General features: G+C 47.3%; 1 protein-coding gene across 1 annotated transcript; it reads left to right on the forward strand.

The window, feature by feature from the left end:
- Positions 1 to 3,010: 3,010 nt before the first annotated feature.
- SLC52A3 (solute carrier family 52 member 3) lies at positions 3,011 to 13,724 on the forward strand. Its single transcript, XM_006192525.3, has 5 exons — positions 3,011 to 3,151; positions 7,185 to 7,801; positions 9,388 to 9,893; positions 11,732 to 11,855; positions 12,369 to 13,724. Exons 2-5 carry the CDS (start codon positions 7,235 to 7,237, stop codon positions 12,579 to 12,581), a joined length of 1,410 nt encoding a protein of 469 aa, XP_006192587.1. The 5' UTR covers positions 3,011 to 3,151; positions 7,185 to 7,234; the 3' UTR covers positions 12,582 to 13,724.
- Positions 13,725 to 21,619: the final 7,895 nt, after the last annotated feature.

Raw genomic sequence — 21,619 nt, forward strand, 5'->3', positions numbered from 1 at the left:
TCTCCGGTTCTCCAGGGCCTGAACCCCGTTTCTCCCCTTCCCAGCCCAGTGCTGGGGAGGCTGCAGGTCAGTGGGAAAGAAGCCTCCTGCTCAGTGTGGCCCTTGCAGCCCCTTCCTGACCCCTTCACCCCCAGGCTAGTTAAGAGGGCTGGGTCCACAGCCCGATAGGCCTGGGCTTAAACCTCAGCTCCCAGATGACCAGCTGTGTGACCTCCAGCAAATGACTTGCCCTCTCTGAGCCTCAGTTTCCTCATCTATAAAATGGGGATAGTTGTAATTCCTAGACCAGGACTGTTGAAAGGATCTGATGGAGAATGTGCGTAAAGTGCTTAGCACAGAGCCTGGCAAGACCAGCAGCAAGAAATGGCGGCCAATGTTGTAGCTGTTTTATTGTTATTGTCTTTTCTGTGGGATTACCGCATCAGCTTCCTAATGGGTTAACAGATTTTCCTTGGGCTTCCTCATTGGCCCCTCATTATTCTCCTCACAACAGCCAGCATGATTCTTTTAAAAACTAAAGTAGAGTTGGTCCCATCTCTGCCAGAAATGGAGATTTTGGCTTGGAGAAAACTCCCAAACTCCTGCAGGTCTCCTCCGCACTGGAACTGCTGCAGCCACGCTGGCCTCCTGGCTGTTTCTTTCAACACCAAGACCTGTTTCTGGGGCAAGGCAGGTGAGGCCCCACCCCAGGGCCTTTGCACTTGCTGTCCCCTCCCCCACCCACCCCTGCACTATTCTTTCCCCTGACACGGCTCACTCCCTGGCTTCCTTCAAGTTCCCTCCGACAACCCCGTGTCAATCACAGCCACCCTCCTGGATCACCAGCTTCGCTTCCCTCCACAGCCCTTATCACTGCTGACTTGTTCCGTGTTTCTACTTTGCTGAGTGACTGTTTCTTCTCACACTTAACTGAGAGCAGAAACTGTGTCTAGCACACAGCAAGAACCCAATAAATACTGGGTAAATGAGTGAACAAGAACTCCAAGGTCACAATAGAAAAAAAGAAAACAGAGGCACTTTAAAAAAAAAATCCCTAACACGCTCTGAGCCACTCCTTAGCTCTCTGACAGGTAGTTCCCTCTGCCTAGGACATCCCCCCACTCACTGTCATTAATGGCTATGCACCTAGGTCCAGGAGCACACGGCACTTGGTGTGGCTGGCTGGGAGAAAGCCAAGACACGAGAGCCATAAAGGATGTGGGTCACACTGGGCCATGCCCCCATCGTGACTTTTACAGATGAGGAAGCAGAGACTTGCAGAGCCAAATCACTTCCCTCAAACTAGGCAGCTCTGGTGGCACCTGCATTAGGACCCAGAGAACTCAGCTCTGTCGGGGGTGGGGATTTAGGCTCTCAGTGCATGTGACCCATTGCACATAAATGAAATTCAAAATCCTTACCTCCCCTGTCTGCCTTCTTCTTCCCGTTAAGTCCAGGGCTCCAGCCATACTGGCCTAAGCTCATTCCTGCCCCTAGGACACTTGCACAAGCTGTTCCCTCTGCCTGTATGTTCTTTGTGGTATTTTTATGATTTTTTAAATTAATATTTAAGCATTTGATCCAGCAGAAATTGATTTTTTTCTTTTGGTGAGGTGAGGGACTGGGCAGGAGGGAAGAGGGGGATCCAGCTTTATCTATTTTCCCCAAATAACTACCCAGTAGAAGTCTTACTTTCTAATTCATTCTATGCAGGAAAGTTACATATTTGTAAATGTGTAACTGGCCACCTTGCTGAGCTCACAGTTTAATAGCTTTTCAGGTGATAAAGGTAACCATCTTCTGCAAATTCACCTCCTCCCTTTAATTACTTACTTATTCCTCCTTAATAGGCATATAATTTATTGCCCCCTCTATATCCTTGTTTATTTTATACCTTCTTCTGCTGTCAAGGCCTGGAACAGTGAGTCAACACCCCACCATTTACTGTGCTTCTCTCTGTTTCCCCCCGCAAGTCTGTGGTTTCTGGAGAATGCTATTCAGAACATAGATATTCACCACTGTTTTGACCACATTATGAATTAGTCTTTATCAATATGAAGTGAATCTGGATCTCAGTCCACAGTTTTTACTTTTGCCATAAAATTCCATATTGAGAGCTATCTCTCCCTTTTTTTCTCTCTCTCTGCACTTTTCTGGAAGACTTTTACCGCTAAATTTACCTCTAACTTTTCCTTTTGGTATCTCTTTAAGGAGTGTCTCAACAAATAATTTTGTTTGATTTTGGTCTTTGATCAGATCCTAACTGGGGCAGGATCTAAGTTTCTGAGTCAGGACATTAATAGTAAATGAGATAAATATATTCAGTTTCTGGTTACTATCACTGGTCAATATACATCCTTGAACATTTATCTCTATACATTTGGCCAGTGTTTTGCTATTTATAAAATGAGATTGAAGATAACTTCAACAAGATAGAAGCTTATTTATAATTTAACAACATTAAATAAATAAACAAAATAGTCTAGTGGCAGGGAGAACAGGGCTGGTGTGGCGACTCTCTGTCACAAAGTCCTGAGGAGTCTGGTCTCCATCTAGTTCCCACGCCATCTGCCATAGTGCAGCATGGCTGCTGGTGTTCCTGCCATCACATCTGAGTTCTAGACAGCAGGATGGAGGAAGAGCAAAGGGGCACACTCCCTTTAAGGAGACTTCTCAAAGTCTCTTACAAACTCAATGGCCTGATCTTGATTGGATGTCCACATCCAGCTGCAACAGAGGTTGGGAAATGTAGTTCTTTAACCGGGTGGCCATTTGCCCAACCAAAAATCTGGTCTCAATAATAACTAAGGAAAAAGGGAAGAGTAGCTAGTGGGAAGCAGCTAGTAGACTTGACCTTGGGATATCATACAATGCTCTGCTTTTTCTTTCCTTCCGTATTGTTTCACCAGTCCGAAGCAGAACTCTACCTGAGTTGATGTGGGTTGGCTTTTTTTCAGTGGGATTCTGCCTGCTTTATACCGGATCCTGGTCTCAGGTGGGAGTGGGCAGCCAGCACCCGTTTCTGTGTCTTTTTGGACAGTACAATGGGCAGTCAAGAAGCTGCATGGAACTATCACCTTTGAAAAAGGTCCTCTCCTTCCTCCATTCCACTGATCCTCTGGGACGAGACTGCCACCGTTTTGCAGCCATTGAGTTACCTGCCTCGGCCAAGGTAAGGTGGGAAACCCTGCCTCTCCGTGCATTTCCAGCCACTGCCCTCTGCCCTCCACCTGCAACTCCTCCTCTGCCTTAGCTGTGATGCATCTGGGGTCTGCAGCCCACACATCTCTTCCTCACACTGTTCTCTGGGGACAGCCCCTGTGGCTTTTCTGCTTGCATCCCTCACAGCACTGGGCACACAGTAGGTGCCTAATAATCCCTGGTTGATTGTTTAGGAGGAGGTGATGACAAAATTTTGCCATCAGGAATTACTGTGTTGTGGTATCCAGAAGTATGTGCAGGATCATTGTGTGCTTTCCAATGCAATTGATGTATCTATTGAAAGTCATCAGGATTGTTAACGTTTATTGAGCACTTACTATGTGTCAGGTGCCAGGCTAGCATTTTGCAAATTTATGGGCATAACAATCCTGATGTTGGTACTGGGAGCCTCTGCATTTTGCAGGAGAGTAATCACTCGCCAGAGGTTGTTATTTGTGCAGGGTTGAAGCCGGGATTTGAACCCAGGATTCTGCCTCCAGATGTTATTGCCAGAGAGAGCAGTAAGGTGGCTGGAGCTGAGAGAGAAGCCCAAGTCTGGATCCCAGCCCCTGCTTTGCCCCCAGCTAGTGAGGGATCCTGGGCACCTTACACCCTCTCTCAAAAATAAGGGCTGGTCTTGATCAGTGCGTGCAGAGCCTGAAGGGCCCAGGCAGGTGCCCTAAGTTAAAGAGAGCCAAGGGTGATTGCTGCCTGGTGTGGTCTTCCAGAATACTCCTGAGAAGCCAGAAATCCTGCGTTTTGTATGCTCCTCCTTCCTGACTTGCGTATTTCAATAATTATTTACAACACGCAGCACATCAAAGTAACACATCTGCTGCCTGGCTGTCTGTGGCTAGTGAGTTACCAGTTTACAACTCTGGAGCTTGGTCCTCTGTCCTTGCCCAATTCCCAAGCAGTCCCTGCCCTCCAGGAGCTTCAGTCCCCCTGGGAGTGTACCAGCATTCACCCACACCAGGAAAACCTTAAATGGAGGAGCCAAGGGTCCAGGCTGGGTGGCCACAGAAGGTTTCCTGGGGGATGGGGTCCTGCAGAAAGCTGGGATGTAGCTGGGGAGGGAGGTGGTGCCCCAGGCAAGCAGCGCTGCACAGGCAAGGGCAGGGGCAGCACAGTGGGCGGAAGCTGCCTGGAGCTTGCCCTCTCTCCCGAGTCCCCTGGGCATGCCCAGGGCCAGGTCTGTCCTGGGCTGTTTGTTGGGCCAGTTTCACAGATGAGGAAACAGAGCTTAGGGCTCGCCTGAGGCCCCCCAGACAGGAGGCTGAAAGCAGGTCGGGCTGCATTCTGCTCCCACGCCTCCCGGAGAGGAAGGAGGATTAGGTTCCCTCAGAGGAGGAAGGAGGAAGGGAGTCTGGGATGTGAGAGTCAGTTCTGTGTCGGAACCTGGAGAGGAGCCACTGGGGTATGAGGAGTTTCCTGGGTGGGGCGTAGCCACAGGGGAAGCCCCTGTGTGTTCTAGAAGGGAGACAGGGAGATTAAGGCTGATATGTGAATAGAGCAGAACTGAGGGGTCCGCGCTCACAGGGAGGGGTGGGCAGAGCCAAGTGCTGGCGGGGACCGGCCCCAGATCTCAGGAGAGCTGCTCCACCCCTGCAGACCCCACCCTGTTTCCCAGTTGTAAAGGGAGATGATTGGCCCAATCAGCATTTCTCTCCAAAATAGTGCATGTAGCGTGAGGTCATGGGTTCAATCCCCAGAACCTCCTCTAAGAATAAGTAAACACTAAATAAACCTAATTACCTCTCCCCAACAAAATAAATAAGTTAATTAAATAAATAGACTTAAAAACAAAATAGTGCGTGTATCACCAGTGATTTCCAGTGGTACCAGGTGGGGAGATTTTTTTTCCTTTTTAAATTTGAATAGTCCAGTGTTAATTTTCATGCAAATTGGGAAAAAAATAACTATCACCAAATCTGGCATTGCCCCATAACCATAACAGCTCACCCTTAGCGAGTGCTTACTGTGCGCCAGGCCTTGCTGGCGACAACAGAAACTCATTAACATGTTGCATCTCATTATAAACCATGAGGCCTATGCTTTCATTGTCTTCTATTTGCAGAGCGGGAAATGAGGCACAGAGAGACAAACTCACTTGCCCTAAATCACTCAGTTAAGTGGCAGGGCTAGTTCAAGTCCAGGCAGCTGGCTCCAGAGTCGCACCCAAAGCTGTTAACAAAGAATGTTGCCCACTGGCCATTCCACTCCTACAAGGATCAAGTTGCAACCCACAGCAGTCGACCCCCTGAGGGGAATTCAGGATGGAAAAACAGCATGAAGCATGCTACGTTTTGGACAGACAGCCCTTATATTGTTAAGATGCCTATCTAAAGAAGAATTTCAATGACCCCAGAATCTTACATCTTCCCAGACATAGAAGAGCACTAAAATCATTAGCCTGAGACAGCTGGGGTTTTTGTTTTTGTTTTTGTGATTAGCAGTAATCTTTTACCAAGATACATGCCCAACTACATGCCCAGCCAAAAAATTTATATACATACTGGCTCCTCCCCTACCTCGTCAAAGCCTCAGAGTTAACTGAGAGGCTGTCTCCCAGGCTATAGTCCTCAGTAATGTCCCAAATAAAACTGAAACTCACTGCTCTTATGTTGTGCCTTTTTTTTTTTTTTTCTGGTTGACAAAGTTTCTCCAATATTTTTGCTTAGACTGTGGGTAACAGCACAGGTGTATGACACAGGTAACCGGGAAGGTGGTCTACAGATCTCAGAATGGCTCCAGTTAGGTGGTTTCTCCAAGAGCCTGTCCAGCTCTCTCATTTCAGGAGAAAAACGCCGGACTGGAATTTTGTATCAGGCAACCATATTGTAACATGGTTCACGAATCAAAACTGTATAAAAAGATCTACGCTGAGGTGCCTCACACACCCCAGCAGTTTCTATGTGTCCTTCAAGGGTTGCTTTGTGCAAATACAAAGAGAACATATTCCTCCTCCTTCTCCCCTGTGTCCAAAAGGCAGCGCACTGTCCAGCTGGATGTTCTTCGCTTATCAACTTCGCCTTGAGGCCAGGCCCTTTCTTATCAGCCAGTGAGCGAGCCTGCAGCCCTCCTTCCTTTTAGCAAATATATGGTATTCCAACAGGCAGCCATCCTTCTGTGGACAGGCGCTGGGGTCGTCTCCCATATTCTGCTACTGCCAACAAGGAATAATAGCCTCGTACATACGTCGTTTTGTCCAGGGCAGTAACCTTTAGCTGCGGGACTAATCTTGCGGTGAGAAATGGCACCTTGCAGTCACTGTTAATTGATATTTCCCGTGGTGATTGAAGGTGGTAATCTTTTCATGTGTCTAAGGCTTCTTTGTGCTTTTTTCTCTGGACTGTGCATATCCTGTTTCTACTCCTCTATTGGGTCTTTTTATTCTTAACGTCTAAAAACTCTTTATATATTAGGAAGATGAACCCTTTGTCTGTGGTTTACATTGCAGTATTTTCCCCTAGGATGACATCTGTCTTTTGATCTTGTTGGTATTTTTTGTTACTTTTTTTTACTCTTAATTCTTATTTTTTATTGACATGTAGTCAATTTACAGTGTTAGTTTCAGGTGTACAACAAAGCAATTCAGTTATACATATACATACATATTTTTTTTTTCAGATTCTTTTTCATTACAATTCATCATGAGAAATTGAATATAGTTCCCCGTGCTATACAATAGGTCTTTTTTTGGGTCATTTTTTTGCAGAAGGTGTTTTGTTTGTTTGTTTGTGTGTGTTCTGACATCTATGCGGTTGAATGTATCAAAATTTTCTCTTGCAGTCTCTGGATATATGAGTCACAATTAGGAAAGCCTTCTGAACTGGAAGGTTAATTATAAAGGAATTTGTCCATGTTTTCTGCTAATAAAAAGCCAACTTGTTCACAAGGAGGAAAATGATAAGAGAAAACCCTAGGCCAGAAGCATAAGCTTTGGCTAGACGGGGAACCTGACATTGCTCACCTGGTATTTTTCTCCATCAACCATACTGCAGGCTGACCTAGGGAGGCAGGTAGCCTCAGGCCCAGGACAGGCATCATCACCATGGCCTTCTTGATACACCTGCTGGTCTGCACCTTCGGGATGGGCTCCTGGGTGGCCATCAACGGACTCTGGGTAGAGCTGCCCCTGCTGGTGACGGAACTGCCCGAGGGCTGGTACCTACCTTCCTACCTCACAGTGGTCATCCAGCTGGCCAACATCGGCCCCCTCCTGGTCACCCTCCTCCATCACTTCCGGCCTGGCTGTCTTTCCGAGGTGCCTGTCATCTTCACTGTGCTGAGCGTGGGGACCATCGCCTGCACCCTCTTCGCCTTCCTCTGGAACATCACCTCCTGGGCCTTAGGTGGCCACCACAGCATTGCCTTCCTGGTCCTCACCTTCTTCCTGGCCCTAGTGGACTGCACCTCCTCTGTCACCTTCCTGCCTTTCATGAGCAGGCTGCCCACCCACTACCTCACCACTTTCTTTGTGGGTGAAGGACTCAGTGGCCTCCTGCCCGCCCTGGTAGCTCTCGCCCAGGGCTCCGGCCTCACCACGTGTGTTAACATCACTGAGACCTCAGACACCACCCCGAGCGCTGAGACCACCAGGAACATGGACATCCCACAGGTACCTGGCATTACCCAGAGCCACTGCACTCTGTCCTAGGTCACAAGCAAGATCACACAGAGGGCTCGTGTTTCCTAGATGTTGAGTAGATCAGGGTTCTTGACCTAGTTGAGCTACAGATCACCTGGGGGAGCTGCGGGCCCCCCACACAACCAGAGTGAAGCTTTTCTGAAATCCTTGGGGTCAGCTGTGTTTTGGAACCTGGACTTTCAGATTTTAGAACACGCTTACCCTAAGTGTGCGACAGAGTCTGTGACACAGCCGTCCCCACAGCCCAGAGGTGTTCATGTCCCATTCAAGTGTTCGTGTGTTCCTGCCAACTGAGCCACGAAAACATTCTGACTTCCAGAGCTTGTTGGATTTCAGAACTGCAGATAAGGGATGGTGAACTTGTATTTATTGAAAATTCGCCAGGTGCCGCTACTGTACAGCCAAGGCTGGGAACCATAGTCTAGATGTTGCTTCAATATCTTGTGTTGTTACAACATCAAACAGTCTCTCACTGGATACTGAACAATTTATATACATCTGGTAGTATCCAAAGCACGGAGTACAGCAGCGATTGCAAACCAGTGGCCCACATCACCAGCGCCTGCAAGCTCTTTTTTTTTTTTTTTTTTTTTGAGAGAGTTTGAATTAGTTGATGGCATTTAATTTTTTTTGAAATTTCACATACATAAATCTAGGTGTATGGTGTCTCTTGGGGAGAGTGGATGGAGCGGCTCTCCCGCTGGGCAGTCTCCAGCCAATCCCTTCTCTGAGTATATTTGTGGTTGCCAGTCCTGGAGGCCCTTTCCCTCTACTAGTGGAAAGGTGTAGCTTCGGAGTCAGAACCAAGCAGATTAGCTTCGCCACATACTCCCTGTGACCCTCGGGTAAGATACGTGGTTCTGACACTTTGGTTCCCTCTGAAGCTGGGGATAATGGTCCCCACTGCGTGGGGCTGTTAGAAGGAACACTGAGCCGACACAGGCAAAGGGCTGGTGCCCAGCGAGCCATCGCTCAATGGGAGCATTTATTATCATCACCTTAGTAGTTGTGCAGACATGATCCATCACTCATCTGTTAATAATAACGCCTGATATTTATTGTATACAGGCACACCTCAGAGATACTGTGGGTTCCGTTCCAGACGACCACAGTAAAGCAAATATCACGATAAAGAGTCGCAGGAATTTTTTGGTTTCCCAGAGCATATTCAAGTTATCTTTACACTAGACTGTAGTCTATTAGGTGCAAGATAACACTATGTCTAAAAAAATTTTTTTTGCTGGTGGAGGGTTTGAAATATTGGAAGAATTACTAAATTCTTGTGACACAGAGACACGAAGTGAGCAGACGCTGTTGGAAAAATGGTGCTGAGAGACTCGCTCGACGCAGAGTTGCCACTAACCCTCACCTTGTTTAAAAAAAAAAAAGCAGTATTTGTGAAGCAAGATAAAGCAAGATGTGCCTGTATTATCATTATTAATGATAATTATCACATTAAATAATTAATTATTTAATTTATTAATGATTAGTTATTAATAACCTATGTCCTGACATCACCCAGGGATCTGACGGACCCTTGTTTTGTCTTCCGGCAGGGAGCTAACAGTACTGTGATGCCCGACCTCGCTGGGACGGCATCTGCCCTGCTCCATCTGGAAAGCCGCTACCTCCCCGCCAACTTCTCGCCCTTGGTCTTCTTCCTCCTGCTCGCCTTCATGATGGCCTGCTGCCTCGTGGCTTTCTTTTTCCTCCAGCGTCAACCTAGGCACTGGGAAGCCTCCGTAGAAGACCTCCTGACCTCTCAGGTCACCCTCCACTCCATCCAGCCGCGGGAAGGGAAGGGCCTGGGCCTCCCAGGCCCCGAGGACAGCAGCCAGGACCAGGAGCATCTGAAGGAGAAGGCGGCCCCCCGCCACCCGGCCCACCTGACCTTCATCTACATCCTGGTGGCCTTTGTGAACGCGCTCACCAACGGCGTGCTACCCTCCGTGCAGACCTACTCCTGCCTGTCCTACGGGCCTGTGGCTTACCACCTGTCCGCCACCCTCAGCTCCATGGCCAACCCCCTCGCCTGCTTCCTCTCCATGTTTCTGCCAAACAGGTCAACCACCAGCTGGCCCTGGAGAGCACTGTTTGAGGGTGCACACACCTCATGTCAGAACCCCCAAATTCCACACCCGCCTATCAGGCTGGATGTGTAGTGGTTAAGAATGTGATTTCTGGCGCTCAGCTGCCTGGGTTCAAATCCTGGCTCTGCCACTGACTAGCTCTGTGTCACTGGACAAGTCACTCTACCTCTCTGTGCCTCAGGAATCTAATCTGGAAAATGAGGATAATGATAGTTCTTCTTCCTATGTTGTTAGGAGCATGAGACGAGCTAATTTGGGAAGGCATTTAGAGCTGTGAGTGCCTGGCACGTGTCTGCCATGGGCCTGTGAGAAGGAGCAAGCAGGCAGGAAGTGAGGTTCCCACTTACAAACGGAAACCCTGAGGCTCAGAGAAAGGGTTTGCTCTGGTCTAATTCCCAGGATTTCAGCCCTGCTCTTACAGCTGCAATTCTAGAATAATGGCTGTGGGGGTGGATAGAGCTCAGTGGTAGAGCACCTGCTTAGCATGTACAAGGTCCTGGGTTCAATCCCCTGTACCTCCATTTAAAAATAAATAGATAAACCTAATTACCTCCCCACCACACAAAAAGCAAAACAAAACAACAACAACAAAGAATGGCTGGGCAAATTGATATTAAGAAGACTGAGCCAGCCTAGATCTATTTCAGTAAGCAGCCTATGTGGTTCTGATGCAGGAGCTTCAGACCCCACAGAAGAACACCCACCTTGGGGTCATAAAACTTTAGGTCCCTCTGCTCCTCTGCCCTGCCTGTCCTCACTGCCTCTCAGCCCTGCCCACCCCCACCCACCAACACTCACCTCCACCTCCCCCAGGCCTGCCCACTCCCTCCCCCAGCCGGGGAAGAGCTGGACAGAAGATGTCAGTTTGCCAGAAAACTGAATGTTTCTCCCTTGGGGTTTAAAAACTGTGGAAGGAAGCTGGAGATTTCTAGGGAAACAAGACCAGAGGCCACAGATCTCTGGACTCTGAGATGCTCAGAATCTGAAATACAGAATCTTAAAGTCTCAGAATCCAAGAGGCTTGAGGAAGAAAGAGTCCTCAGAGGAGGGGCAGCTCCTCTGCTCTCACCCGGGAGGGCAGCCTGCCTTGGTGTTCTGAAGTGTGGACAAGGAGACCCCAGGGGCAATGGCCTCAAATGAAGGATGGTGTCCTCAGTGGTCAGACCTAGGGCCCACACGGAAGGCCACCAGCATAGTGTCTCCAAGCTGGCCACCAGGATCCCCAGATCATGTAAACCTCACATTATAGACAAGGGTAGCTGAGGCCGGAGGGGGAATGGTCACCGAGGTCACATAGCATACCCTGCAATGATCCAAGTGCCGTGATCCAAGCCTCCCTCTCATCAGCCCAGTTTCCTGGCTGAGGCTGGAGGTGTGGCAGGAGGAAATGGCAGCAGATGAGAGCAGGTGGGCCCACAGCCAGGGCCAGGCCCTGCACACCATGCTCCTCCAGATTCTCCCAGCCCCACAGACTCATTTCTCAGGTGAGGAAACAGACTCAGGGACCAGTCTCACAGGTGGAACTGGGATTTGAACCAGGCTTGTGCAGCACCAGAATCTCTTCTGTTTCTCCTGCTGGGATGCTGGGTCCTGCTGTTAACACTCAGGGTGACTTACACCAGCCTTGACCCCCTGGAACCTCAATGGCCCACTTGTGTTGGGTGGCCTGGAAGTTTCCACATGGGTCTAACCTCTAATCCTGGAGATGCTGACTATTCCATGTGGCCCCCGGGGCTGGGGTAGGGTGGGTGAGTTGGGGCAGAAGTCAGGCTTTTCACCTCCTCCATTCACTTCCCCCACTCTGTCCTAGGTCTCTGCCATTCCTGGGGGTCCTTGCAGTGTTCGGGACTGGCTTTGGGGCCTACAACATGGCCATGGCCGTGATGAGCCCCTGCCCCCTCATGCAGGGCCACTGGGGCGGAGAAGTCCTCATCGTAAGTATCTGGCCTATGGAGCTGCTCTCCTTCCCACCCACCCCCCACCTAGCCAAGGCCTGGGAGACCTGGAGCCTAGCCCTTTCTACTGACCTAAGTCTTTGTGGTTACTCCTCAGGGAGCCCAAAGGGAGGCTGAGGAGAGTGGGGGGTGCTTCTCATTTGGGAATAGAGGCTTAAGAAGGTGAGGTGGCTGGTCCAAGGTGATGACAATCTAGCCTGAACGTCACACTCTTCCCACCATGTATATGTCAGCAGCGGCCTTCTCCCAGTTGCTTTTGACTTGATCATGGGGGACAAAAAAGCCATTGGATTCTCCTTGGTTCTTGGGGAGGCCAACTTATGAGGCCCCATTAGTTCAGTAGAGTCACCTTCAAAAGGCTCTCCTTAAACATAGAAGTTATTCCATGGGGTTCCCTTGTCCCTATTAGGTCATCCTCAAAGCGCCCTTAATCCCCGGGTCTCGCCCTCAAAGTCGCCTTCACGCGGCATCTCTTCCAACCAATCCCCGCAGGTGGTTTCGTGGGTGCTGTTCATTGGCTGTCTGAGCTACGTCAAGGTGATGCTGGGAGTAATCCTGCGCGACCATAGCCGCAGCGCCCTCTTGTGGTGTGGGGCGGTGGTGCAGCTGGGCTCACTCCTCGGAGCGCTTCTCATGTTCCCGCTGGTCAACGTGTTGAGGCTCTTCTCATCCGCTGACTTCTGCAGTCTTCAGTGCTCTGCGTAGGCCAACTGAAGGCGCGCGGTCCATCATACGCCCGCCCCACCTATTACTAACACCTGAAACCTGGGAACCCCACAAGGCAAGGCGTATGCCCAAGGTCACAGCGCCAAGGATGAGGAGCTGGGAGGCAGAGCCTGAGTACTTGAACCATCAACACAGATTCTCCTCAGGAATGCTACAGGCCTTCCGCGGGACCTGGAAATGCAAAGCACAGCCCATCCCAACTCTGTGTCACAGTGCCTGCAATTCCAGCGTCTCAGAACTTCTTCCAGCTCTTGCCAGATGGCTGATTTGCGGCATCCAGCCGGCTCAAGGGTGTTAAAAGAGAAACAGCTGCGAGGGTGAGCTGGCCCTTATAAGCTGTGTGACCTGGGGGAAGTTACTTGATTTCTCTGTGCCTCTGTTTCTTCATCCATAAAGCGGGGATTATAAGAAATAGCACCTCCTTCTTAGGTTTGGTACAAGGATAAAAGGGAGAAGCATCCAGCACATAGCAAGTCCTCCTGGACCATTTCCTGATCTGATGTCCAACAGTAATAACAATCAGTGATTGTTTTTGTGACAATGAACACAGTCTAGAAGTGGCCAGATGGATTGAGAGGTGATCCCTTTCCCGTATCTCTTTTTCCCCTGGACCCACAGAGAAGCTTCTAGAAGACAGACGGCTAATGGTGGAATCTTGGGCATCTTGGCTTCCCAATTCCCAGTGTGGAGGGACACGGTACCCCATACACCCTTTCCTGTCACCTCTGCTGACCCAGGAAGGCCTACGCCTTGGAGAGTAAGCGACCTCCTAAGAGGCAGAACAAGAGGACGGAGGGATGGGAGGAGCCACCGCAAGCCTCTCAAAGCGAGTTCCCCCACCCCACTCACTGGCTGAAACTGAACACGGAGGCCATTGGGAGGCAGATCTCTGAACTGGAGTTGGGGAGGGGAGTGGGGAGGAGTTAGCTACCTGATAGTTTTTTGGTTTTACTTTTTATTTTTCCTTTTTTAAATAAAGACATTTCCTGCTTTTACGTGAAGATCAGCCTTCCATGAAAAGGTCCAACACGAACGCCAAAAACTGTATCAATATAATCAGTTTTCAGCTGGTTCCAGGTCAAGGCTGAGCTCAGAAATAAACAGAACTGAGTGCTTAGAGAATATCTGGTCCTGGGACTTCTTTTCCTTCAGGGTTTGTTTGTTTTCTTGCCACCACCCCTCCTTTTAAAATTGATTTTTGAATAGATAATGTAGTCATGAGTTTCAAAAATCAGAAAATATAAAACAATGTTCAGCAAAAAAATTCCATCCTTCTCCACACCTCTCTCTGCCCAGTTCCTCTTTACACACACATGAGCACTTTCATTAGGTCCTTATTTATTCTTCTGGAGATTATGCAGATATAAGCAAATACAAATATAGTCTTTTTACAGAAAAAGTTGTCAACTACTGTGTGCCTTGCACCTTCACTCCATAGTGAAATGCAGAGAGCGTTCTTGTTCTTTGTCATGCCTGCACAGTATTCCGCTGTGGGGAGGAGCCAGATTTGTTCAACCAGCCCTCTGTGCAAAGACATTTGTAGGCGCTGCAGACAAAATCTCTCACTAACCCCAAAAACCTCTCTCACAGTAGGAGAGAAAGAAAACAGTTATTATCAAACACATATTAAACCAGATCACAGTGCACATCACAGACTGTCTGCTAAAGAGGTTGCACAGGCAGAAAGAAACCCCACCCTTTTACATAGTCCAGCAGACACAGCCTGTTACATCCGGGTTCTCAAATGATAGCTTGTCCTCAAATGAGGGAACTAGATAGCGCCATTTGTCACATCCTGAACTCACCTGGTGATGGGGGTGGCTCTCTGTGTAAGCTAATTGTCCTTATCCACAGGAAAAAGGACTTCATATCTTTATGAGAGAGGTTGTTTTGCAACTTGGAGTCAAACCCTGAAGCTAAGCTCCTCCCCTCCCATAGAGATGGGGAGATAGGGATGCTGGCTTCCTGATATTTACATGGCAAACAGAGGGCTCCCCTGTCCTTGGGAAAAACATTCCTGGGTGGTAAACCTGGCAAGAGGCTTATTCAGCTTTTTTTTTAGACTCCCACTCACGTGAAAGAAGCAGAGAAAATTTACAAGCTTTCCAAGTAAATGCTCTAAGAAAAGGGAGTGGGGCTGTCGCTTTCTCTTCTTGGCACCAGGAAGAAATATTTTTATTTGTATTTGCCCTGACAAGGGCATTTGGGTTGTTTCCAATCGTTCTCTCCCAGAAAGGATACTGGAGTGGATAATGAGCAAGAAGACCGTCTCTCTGTACTGATGTGGGAAGATGCTCCAAGATTAATCACACACAGGCGAAGCAGAGGCTGAAGATCGCGTGGAGTGTGGTGCTAGCCGTGCTAATATGTTCTGTCAAGGACTAGATGAGAGGGTGGGTGACTTGGTATTTGGAAAAGGCACCCTCATTTGACAACCCTCTCTATTGCTTTCACTTTTGCCCACTGTCCTTGGACGTCGTTATGACCTTGACAACTTTTAAGTGACTGTGCACACTCTCCTTAGGTGTCGGCTCTCCTCAGTCTCCTCTTCTGTACAGTGAGGACAATAAAAGCCCCTCCCTTTCAGGGTTATTGTAAGGATTCATTAGCATCACACCTGCAAACAGTAGGTGCTTGATAATTGTTATTTAAAAGGTTCCACTTTACGAGGATACCTGCTCTGGACCCTGGACACCCCTTCACCCCACCCCTCCCCTCCCCTCCCTGAACTTAAGTCTAGTGTTGAGTCTGACCCAAGTCACGTGATGTCCCTATGGTCGAAGCAAGGAAGTTTCCCTGAAGAATGAGATCAAGACTTTGAACTCTGCTTGGGGTTGGCAGCGGGGTGGCCATCTCTGAGGATGCCCCCTGACAAGCTGGTATCTCAGGATGATTGGCGGGAAGGAGGTAAAGCAGGAAGGAAGGTGCCTTCCAGGCAGCGGAAACTGCACTTGGCAAAAGCGGTGGGGTGGAGGCAGCAGGCTGCATTTGAGCACCTGAAAGGAGGACAAGGTAGGGAGGCCAGAGGCAGGTACAGAGGCCAGGGCCTTAGAGGTTAAGGTTATGAAGGGATGGAGGATTGGGCTGGCCTGTGCGGGGTTTTTTAGTGGGGTGGTAACATTGCAGGGGGCACAGCAGATACGAACAGTCTTGGCAACTACTGCCGCCATTCTGGGCACAGAGGGCCCTGCACCAGGGAAGCTGCACAGAGGCCCGCAGAAATTTTTCTGGAAGACTGACTGAGCAAAGGGACTTTATACCAAAATGTCAGAGCAACCCTCCTTCCACCCCAGGCCAAGGGGTTGGGGGCTGAAGGGTTCTGAGTATGGGGAGCAAGTCGAGTCTCAGCCTCCGACCTTAAAAAACCAGAGCAAGAGGGTCTGCTCTGGTTTAAAACTGGCCACCCAAACTTCAGAAGTAGTGGTCCCCAGGAGACATTCCCTCCCACCATTCTCCTGGTAGTATACTGAGAAACTCTTAGAACTATCTAGGAACCAGAGCCTGAAAAGTGAGGCCTGGGGCAGGGGTCTCACAGGTCCCAGTGTTCTGGAGAGACTGACCTGGTCAGACCTGCCCTAGGTCTCGTTGAGTCCAGCCAGCCTCTGCCCAAGTGTCCTGAGACCCGACCCAGCTTCGCCTCCACCCCCTATCCTTTTTTTTTTTTCTCATTATTCAGTTTTATTAGGTAGAATTGTTAGTTTGACTGCACATATACAATACATTGCATGTAAATACATACACACAATACACTGCACATGTTTTGTTTAGTTTACACATATGTACTGATCATGGCTTCTAAGAAAAGTTTAGAGCTTTAGCTTTTTTAACTCACCTAGGTATCAAAGGAATAAAGCCAACCACAAAATAAGAATCAAGAACGCAGTAATCCAATCATAAAGGACAGTCAATCATCACATTGCAAATGTGGAAATTGAGGTCCGGAGGGGGGACATCTAGCCAGAGTCCCCCAGAAGATGGGCCGCAAAGTCAGGGCACAGACCCTGGCTCTGAATGCAGGGTTTTTTCTAGTGAGCTCTTGGCATCAATGCTGAGGTACCACACTTCATATTTCTTTTGGTGGAAGGTAGTCCCGGGAACTAAGAAGTAAAAATCAGGCCAGGACTGCTCTGAGCAGAGACGCACAAATGCATCTAAAGGGGAACTGGGAGGTATGACACCAACCTGCTTCCTCCTGGTTGCTCAGCACTGGGATCCCTGAAAAGGAAGCATCCACCATGTCCACCTTCACTGATGTCCACCATGGTGACCATTAATTTTATGGCTCTAGAGAGCCTTTGCGCTTCTGCCCTTCCTGGTGGGCTAGATGCCAGGGCATGGGCCCTTCCTGCATGTCATCAGCGGAGGGCCTCCACATGGCCTGGGCTCTTCCGGAGTTTTAAGTACTGAATTCTTACAGAAGCACTACAAAATACTTTCTATTGTTATCAGTCCTATTTTGCAAATGAAGAAACGGAGCCACAGAAAGGTTAAGTCTATTATCTAGGTCACACAGCCAGTGGGTGACAGAACCAGGACTTGGACCCAGAATGCCTAGGCTCTGTATTACATGATTTTTCTGTGTCAGAGACATGAATCTTAAAGCACATGAACTGGCCAAGGAAACCTTGGCTTCAAATGGGGAAACTGGGCCACAAAGAGATACAGAGCCGCTGGGGTTCATTGTCATCTGGTCTGAAATAGAAACAGAAAACTCCAGTCCATCCCCCTGGACTCAGTCTCATCACCCACCAACAGACACACACACACACACACACACACACACAACACACACACACAAACACACACACACACACACTCACTTAAACTCCTCTGGAATTGCAAAGAAGGGGTGAGAAATGAGTGATTTGTAGGCAGGATGTGATTTACACATGCACAGACTAGTGGAATCCTTTTAAGGATGACTAGCAGAGGTGCTGGAACTTGCCAGAGTTTTGTCACACATGTGGCCTTGCAATTCTGATTTTGCAATGTCATGGTCTTTCCTGATTCTCTTCACGATGTTTACAGAGGTAAAACCTGGGGGAAGTCCCATGGCCAGTGTTGTTGCCAGGATTCTGCCCTTCATTTGGAAATTGCTGGGTGAGCAGCTGGCTTCCTGATATGCCTTAAGAAAGAAAGCCTGCTCTATTACAACTTGCAATTTGGCCCAGACGGTGTCTTCTCTCAGGCCTCCAAGGTTAAAATGTAAGGTATGGAGCTTTCTCTCCTGATAGGAAAGATTATTAAGAGATTGAAGATAAGCAACAAACAGCATTGCTAGCTGCTACAGTGTCCACTCCCCAGTCTCTTTCATAGTCATAGACTCCCTGACTTTTAGCTGGGGAGCCCAGAGTAAAGACCACATTTCCCAAGCTTCTTTGTGTCTAGGAATGGCCATATGACTAAGTTCAGACAAATGTTACCAAGAAAAATGCATATAACTTCTAGATGGTGGACTTCAAGAGTAGGGCAGGATTTCTACTTCCCATTCCTGCTGGCAGAAATACAGATGTGATGACTGGATCTCCAGTAGCTGTTTTAGACCATGAGGAGGCAGCCACAGGTTGAGAGTAATACAGCAAGGATATAGAGGCTGAAACCATGATGATTGTGGAGCTACCATTCTGTCAGATTTAATGTGACAGAGAAATAAACTTCTTTGTTGCTTAAGTTTCTATAATGTGGAGGACATTTTGCTCCACAACAGCGGAATTCTCATATTTGTGTATGTATATTTCTCGATATGTATACATACATGAATATATAACACTCACACACATGCTCACAGTCACACAGAAAGAGGACTTGGAAAGATATATGCCAAAATGTTAGCCTAGCTTAATTCTGGAGGAAGGGATTTCTGGTGATTTTTTTTCTTCTTGACACTTTGCTATACTCTGAATTTTTCCTTTGAGCATGCATTATTTCAAAACTCAACAAAAATAAAGTCTAAAGAAAGGAAGCATCCTATAAACAGATCCTATTGTTTAAATCACCTTCATATGAGCCTTCATAGGTCACATACTCAAGGACTTAGATTTTATGGAATATTTGGCTTTGTTTCCTATGGATTATGGAACTTTTTTTCAGATGTTCTTTTGCTGAACAAAATGTCTTGGAGATCGTTCCATGTCCCTATGTATAGGGGGGCCTCGTTTCTTGTAACCAGCACAAAGCACTCCCTGGTTGGGTGTGCCAGGGTTTACTGAACAGCTCTGTTGATGGACACCTGCAGTTTCCAATTTTAAGCTACTGAAAACAACAACAGTGATGAAAGCCCTGAGACCTGTCTCTCTGTGCACTTGTGTGGGGCTTTGAAATCTAACAAACATGGGCTCTGATCTAGCTCCCCTGCTTATTTGCTGTGTGACCTCAGGCAACTTACCGTGCAGCTCTGAACCTCTGTCTTCTCACCTGTTAAATAGGGAAAATAATGAAGCTTGTCCCCATAACATAATTGTGAGGATAATAACATCTAAAATGTATCATATGCTTACTGCATGCCAGGCACTTTGCTAAGTGCTTCTCAAGAGTTAACTACTTTAATGCTCACAGCAGGAGGTAATGCTTAGATAGATGTCCTGAAAGTTTTCTAGAAGCTTCCAGCTTTCAGGCAACCAGCATGAAATCCTCTGGTTAAATCTTCACATGGAATCCTTCCACAGACTTCTTAGAATTGGTTGACAGAGAATATACTTGTATGATTTCAATCTTTTAAATTGTATTGGGATTCATTTTGTGCCCTAGCATACGGTCTAGCCTGGAGAATTTCCCACGTGCATTTGAGAAGAATGTATTCTATTGTTGTTGGGTGGCATGTTCGACAGATGTCTTTTAGGTCCAGTTGATTTATAGTGTTGTCCAAGTCTCCTATTTCCTTGTCGAGCTCCTGCCTAGCTGTTCTATCCATTAATGAAAGTAGAATACTAAAGTGTCCACCTATTATTATTGAATTATCTGTTTCTCTTTTTAGTTCTGTCCATTTTTGCTTCGTCTATTTTGGGGTTCTGTTGTTAGGTGCATATATGTTTATAGTTTTTAGATTATCCTGATGGATTGACCCTCTGATATTAATATGGGCAGCCCAGTTTTTTTATTATAGTTGTTTGCATGATATACCTTTTTCCATCCTTTGACTCTCAACCTTTCTGTATCTTTGAATCCAGAATGTATCTCCCAAAAATAGCATATAGTTAGAGCTTGATATTTTTATCCTGTAAGAAAATCTCTGCCTTCTGATTGGACCTATTCATATTTAATGCCATTACTAATAGAATTAGATTTACATCTGCCATTTTACTTTATGTTTTCTACATGTCTCATGTCTTTTTTTCCTCTGTTGTTCCTAACTGCTTTCTTTTACATTAAATGAGTATTTTTTAGTGTAACATTTTAATTTCTTTAATAGTTTTTTCACTTTTTTAAAACAACTGCTCTAGGTTTACTATATACATCTTATCGGAATCTATGTCAGATTGACACTAACAATTACAGTGAGATATAGAAATGTTACTCCTCTATTGTGCTATTTCCTTTTTTGCCTTTTTGTACTATTCTTGTTATATATATGTATTTGTTAAAATATATATATGTTAAAAATATATATATAAATGTTAACATATATATATATATATGTTTTAAAAAAAAACCCACAACACTCCTCCTAGGAGTGTTCACTAGCAAGAAAGGAGGCAATGGGAGGGCAGAGGGAATCATTAGTTAGATCACCTGCTTTCCCCCAAATCTTTTGCAGACTCCAAAGCTAACGGCAGCCTTCCTTCTAAGCACTAGAGGAGGCTCCTTATCCCCCAGCTGCCATGCACATAATCATAAAGGCTCATAAAGATCTGGCCTGCTGGTGCCTCAAAACACCCTCCGTGAGGGCTGTTGGATGGCAGGAATATTGGGTAATATCCTCCAAACTGAGAAGAAACTTGGAGACCAAAAAACAAAGCAGGCAACTCCATAAAGTGCAACTATGAAGTTTATTGTGGGTAACACACACAGGCAGGACTGGGCAGACAACTGTCCAGAGGCTCTCACAGGGGCACTCTGTACGCTCAAAGGGACACAGACGGACATAAGCGGCCAAAGCGAAAAATAGAATCTGACCACCAGGGGAGAAGTGCTTCACACTGACGGGAACCGGGGTTTTATCCTCCCCCTGGTGGTCTCACGACCATTATTCCTTGCAGACCGTTAACTATCTGTGTCAGCAAAAGGTATTCTTTCCATGTTCATATCAGATGAAGACAAGCGTAAAGTTGATAGGGAACTTCTCTGGCCTGGGCACACTCCTTGTGAGTAGGTTAAAGCTTAGTCAGACAGAAAGGGGAGGGGGTGGGATTGCAGGTCTAAGATGGAGCCGCCAAATGGAGTCAGTGTGGTTCAGCCACACAAGGGCCTCGACATCCGGAAAGATCCCTCTTTGACACTGCAAGTCCTATTCCCATCACTCCCTTTCCTAGGATGGGGAAACAAGAAAGTCCCTCCACCTCCTAGGCTGATGTATAATATTAATAAGTAACATTTATTGCTCAAAGAGAGCAATAATTATGGAGTAACACAGATGCTCTCATTAAACCCTTAATGAAATAGGTAATTATCTCATGGATGAGATTAATGAGGCTCAGAGAAGTTAAGTAACTGAACCAGATCACACAGCTGATAAGTAATAGAGTTGGAGTTTGAACCCAGGTAGTCAGGCTCCAGAACCAACAGGTGAGATCGCTCTACTGTGCTGCCCCCTGAAGGTGGTCATTAGAGAAGCCATTTCTCCCTGGCCATGGTAAATGTTTAACATCTCTAAAGGGAAACCCCCATTTGTACCATTGCCAATTTCCATGGTGTAAATATTCTCATTGTTGCTGATTTCAAGCTACAAATATAATGTTACTGAATGCAGCATTAGGATAAGATGCATACAATCAGCTTTCCCAGGCTGGTGCAGACTAAAAGCCCAAGGAGGGGGTGAACAGGAGGTGGGCAAGGGGGAATGGAGGATCTTTAAAGAGAGC

The sequence above is a fragment of the Camelus ferus genome, chromosome 19, assembly GCF_009834535.1.
Source record: "Camelus ferus isolate YT-003-E chromosome 19, BCGSAC_Cfer_1.0, whole genome shotgun sequence".
Classification (NCBI taxonomy): Eukaryota; Metazoa; Chordata; class Mammalia; order Artiodactyla; family Camelidae; genus Camelus; species Camelus ferus.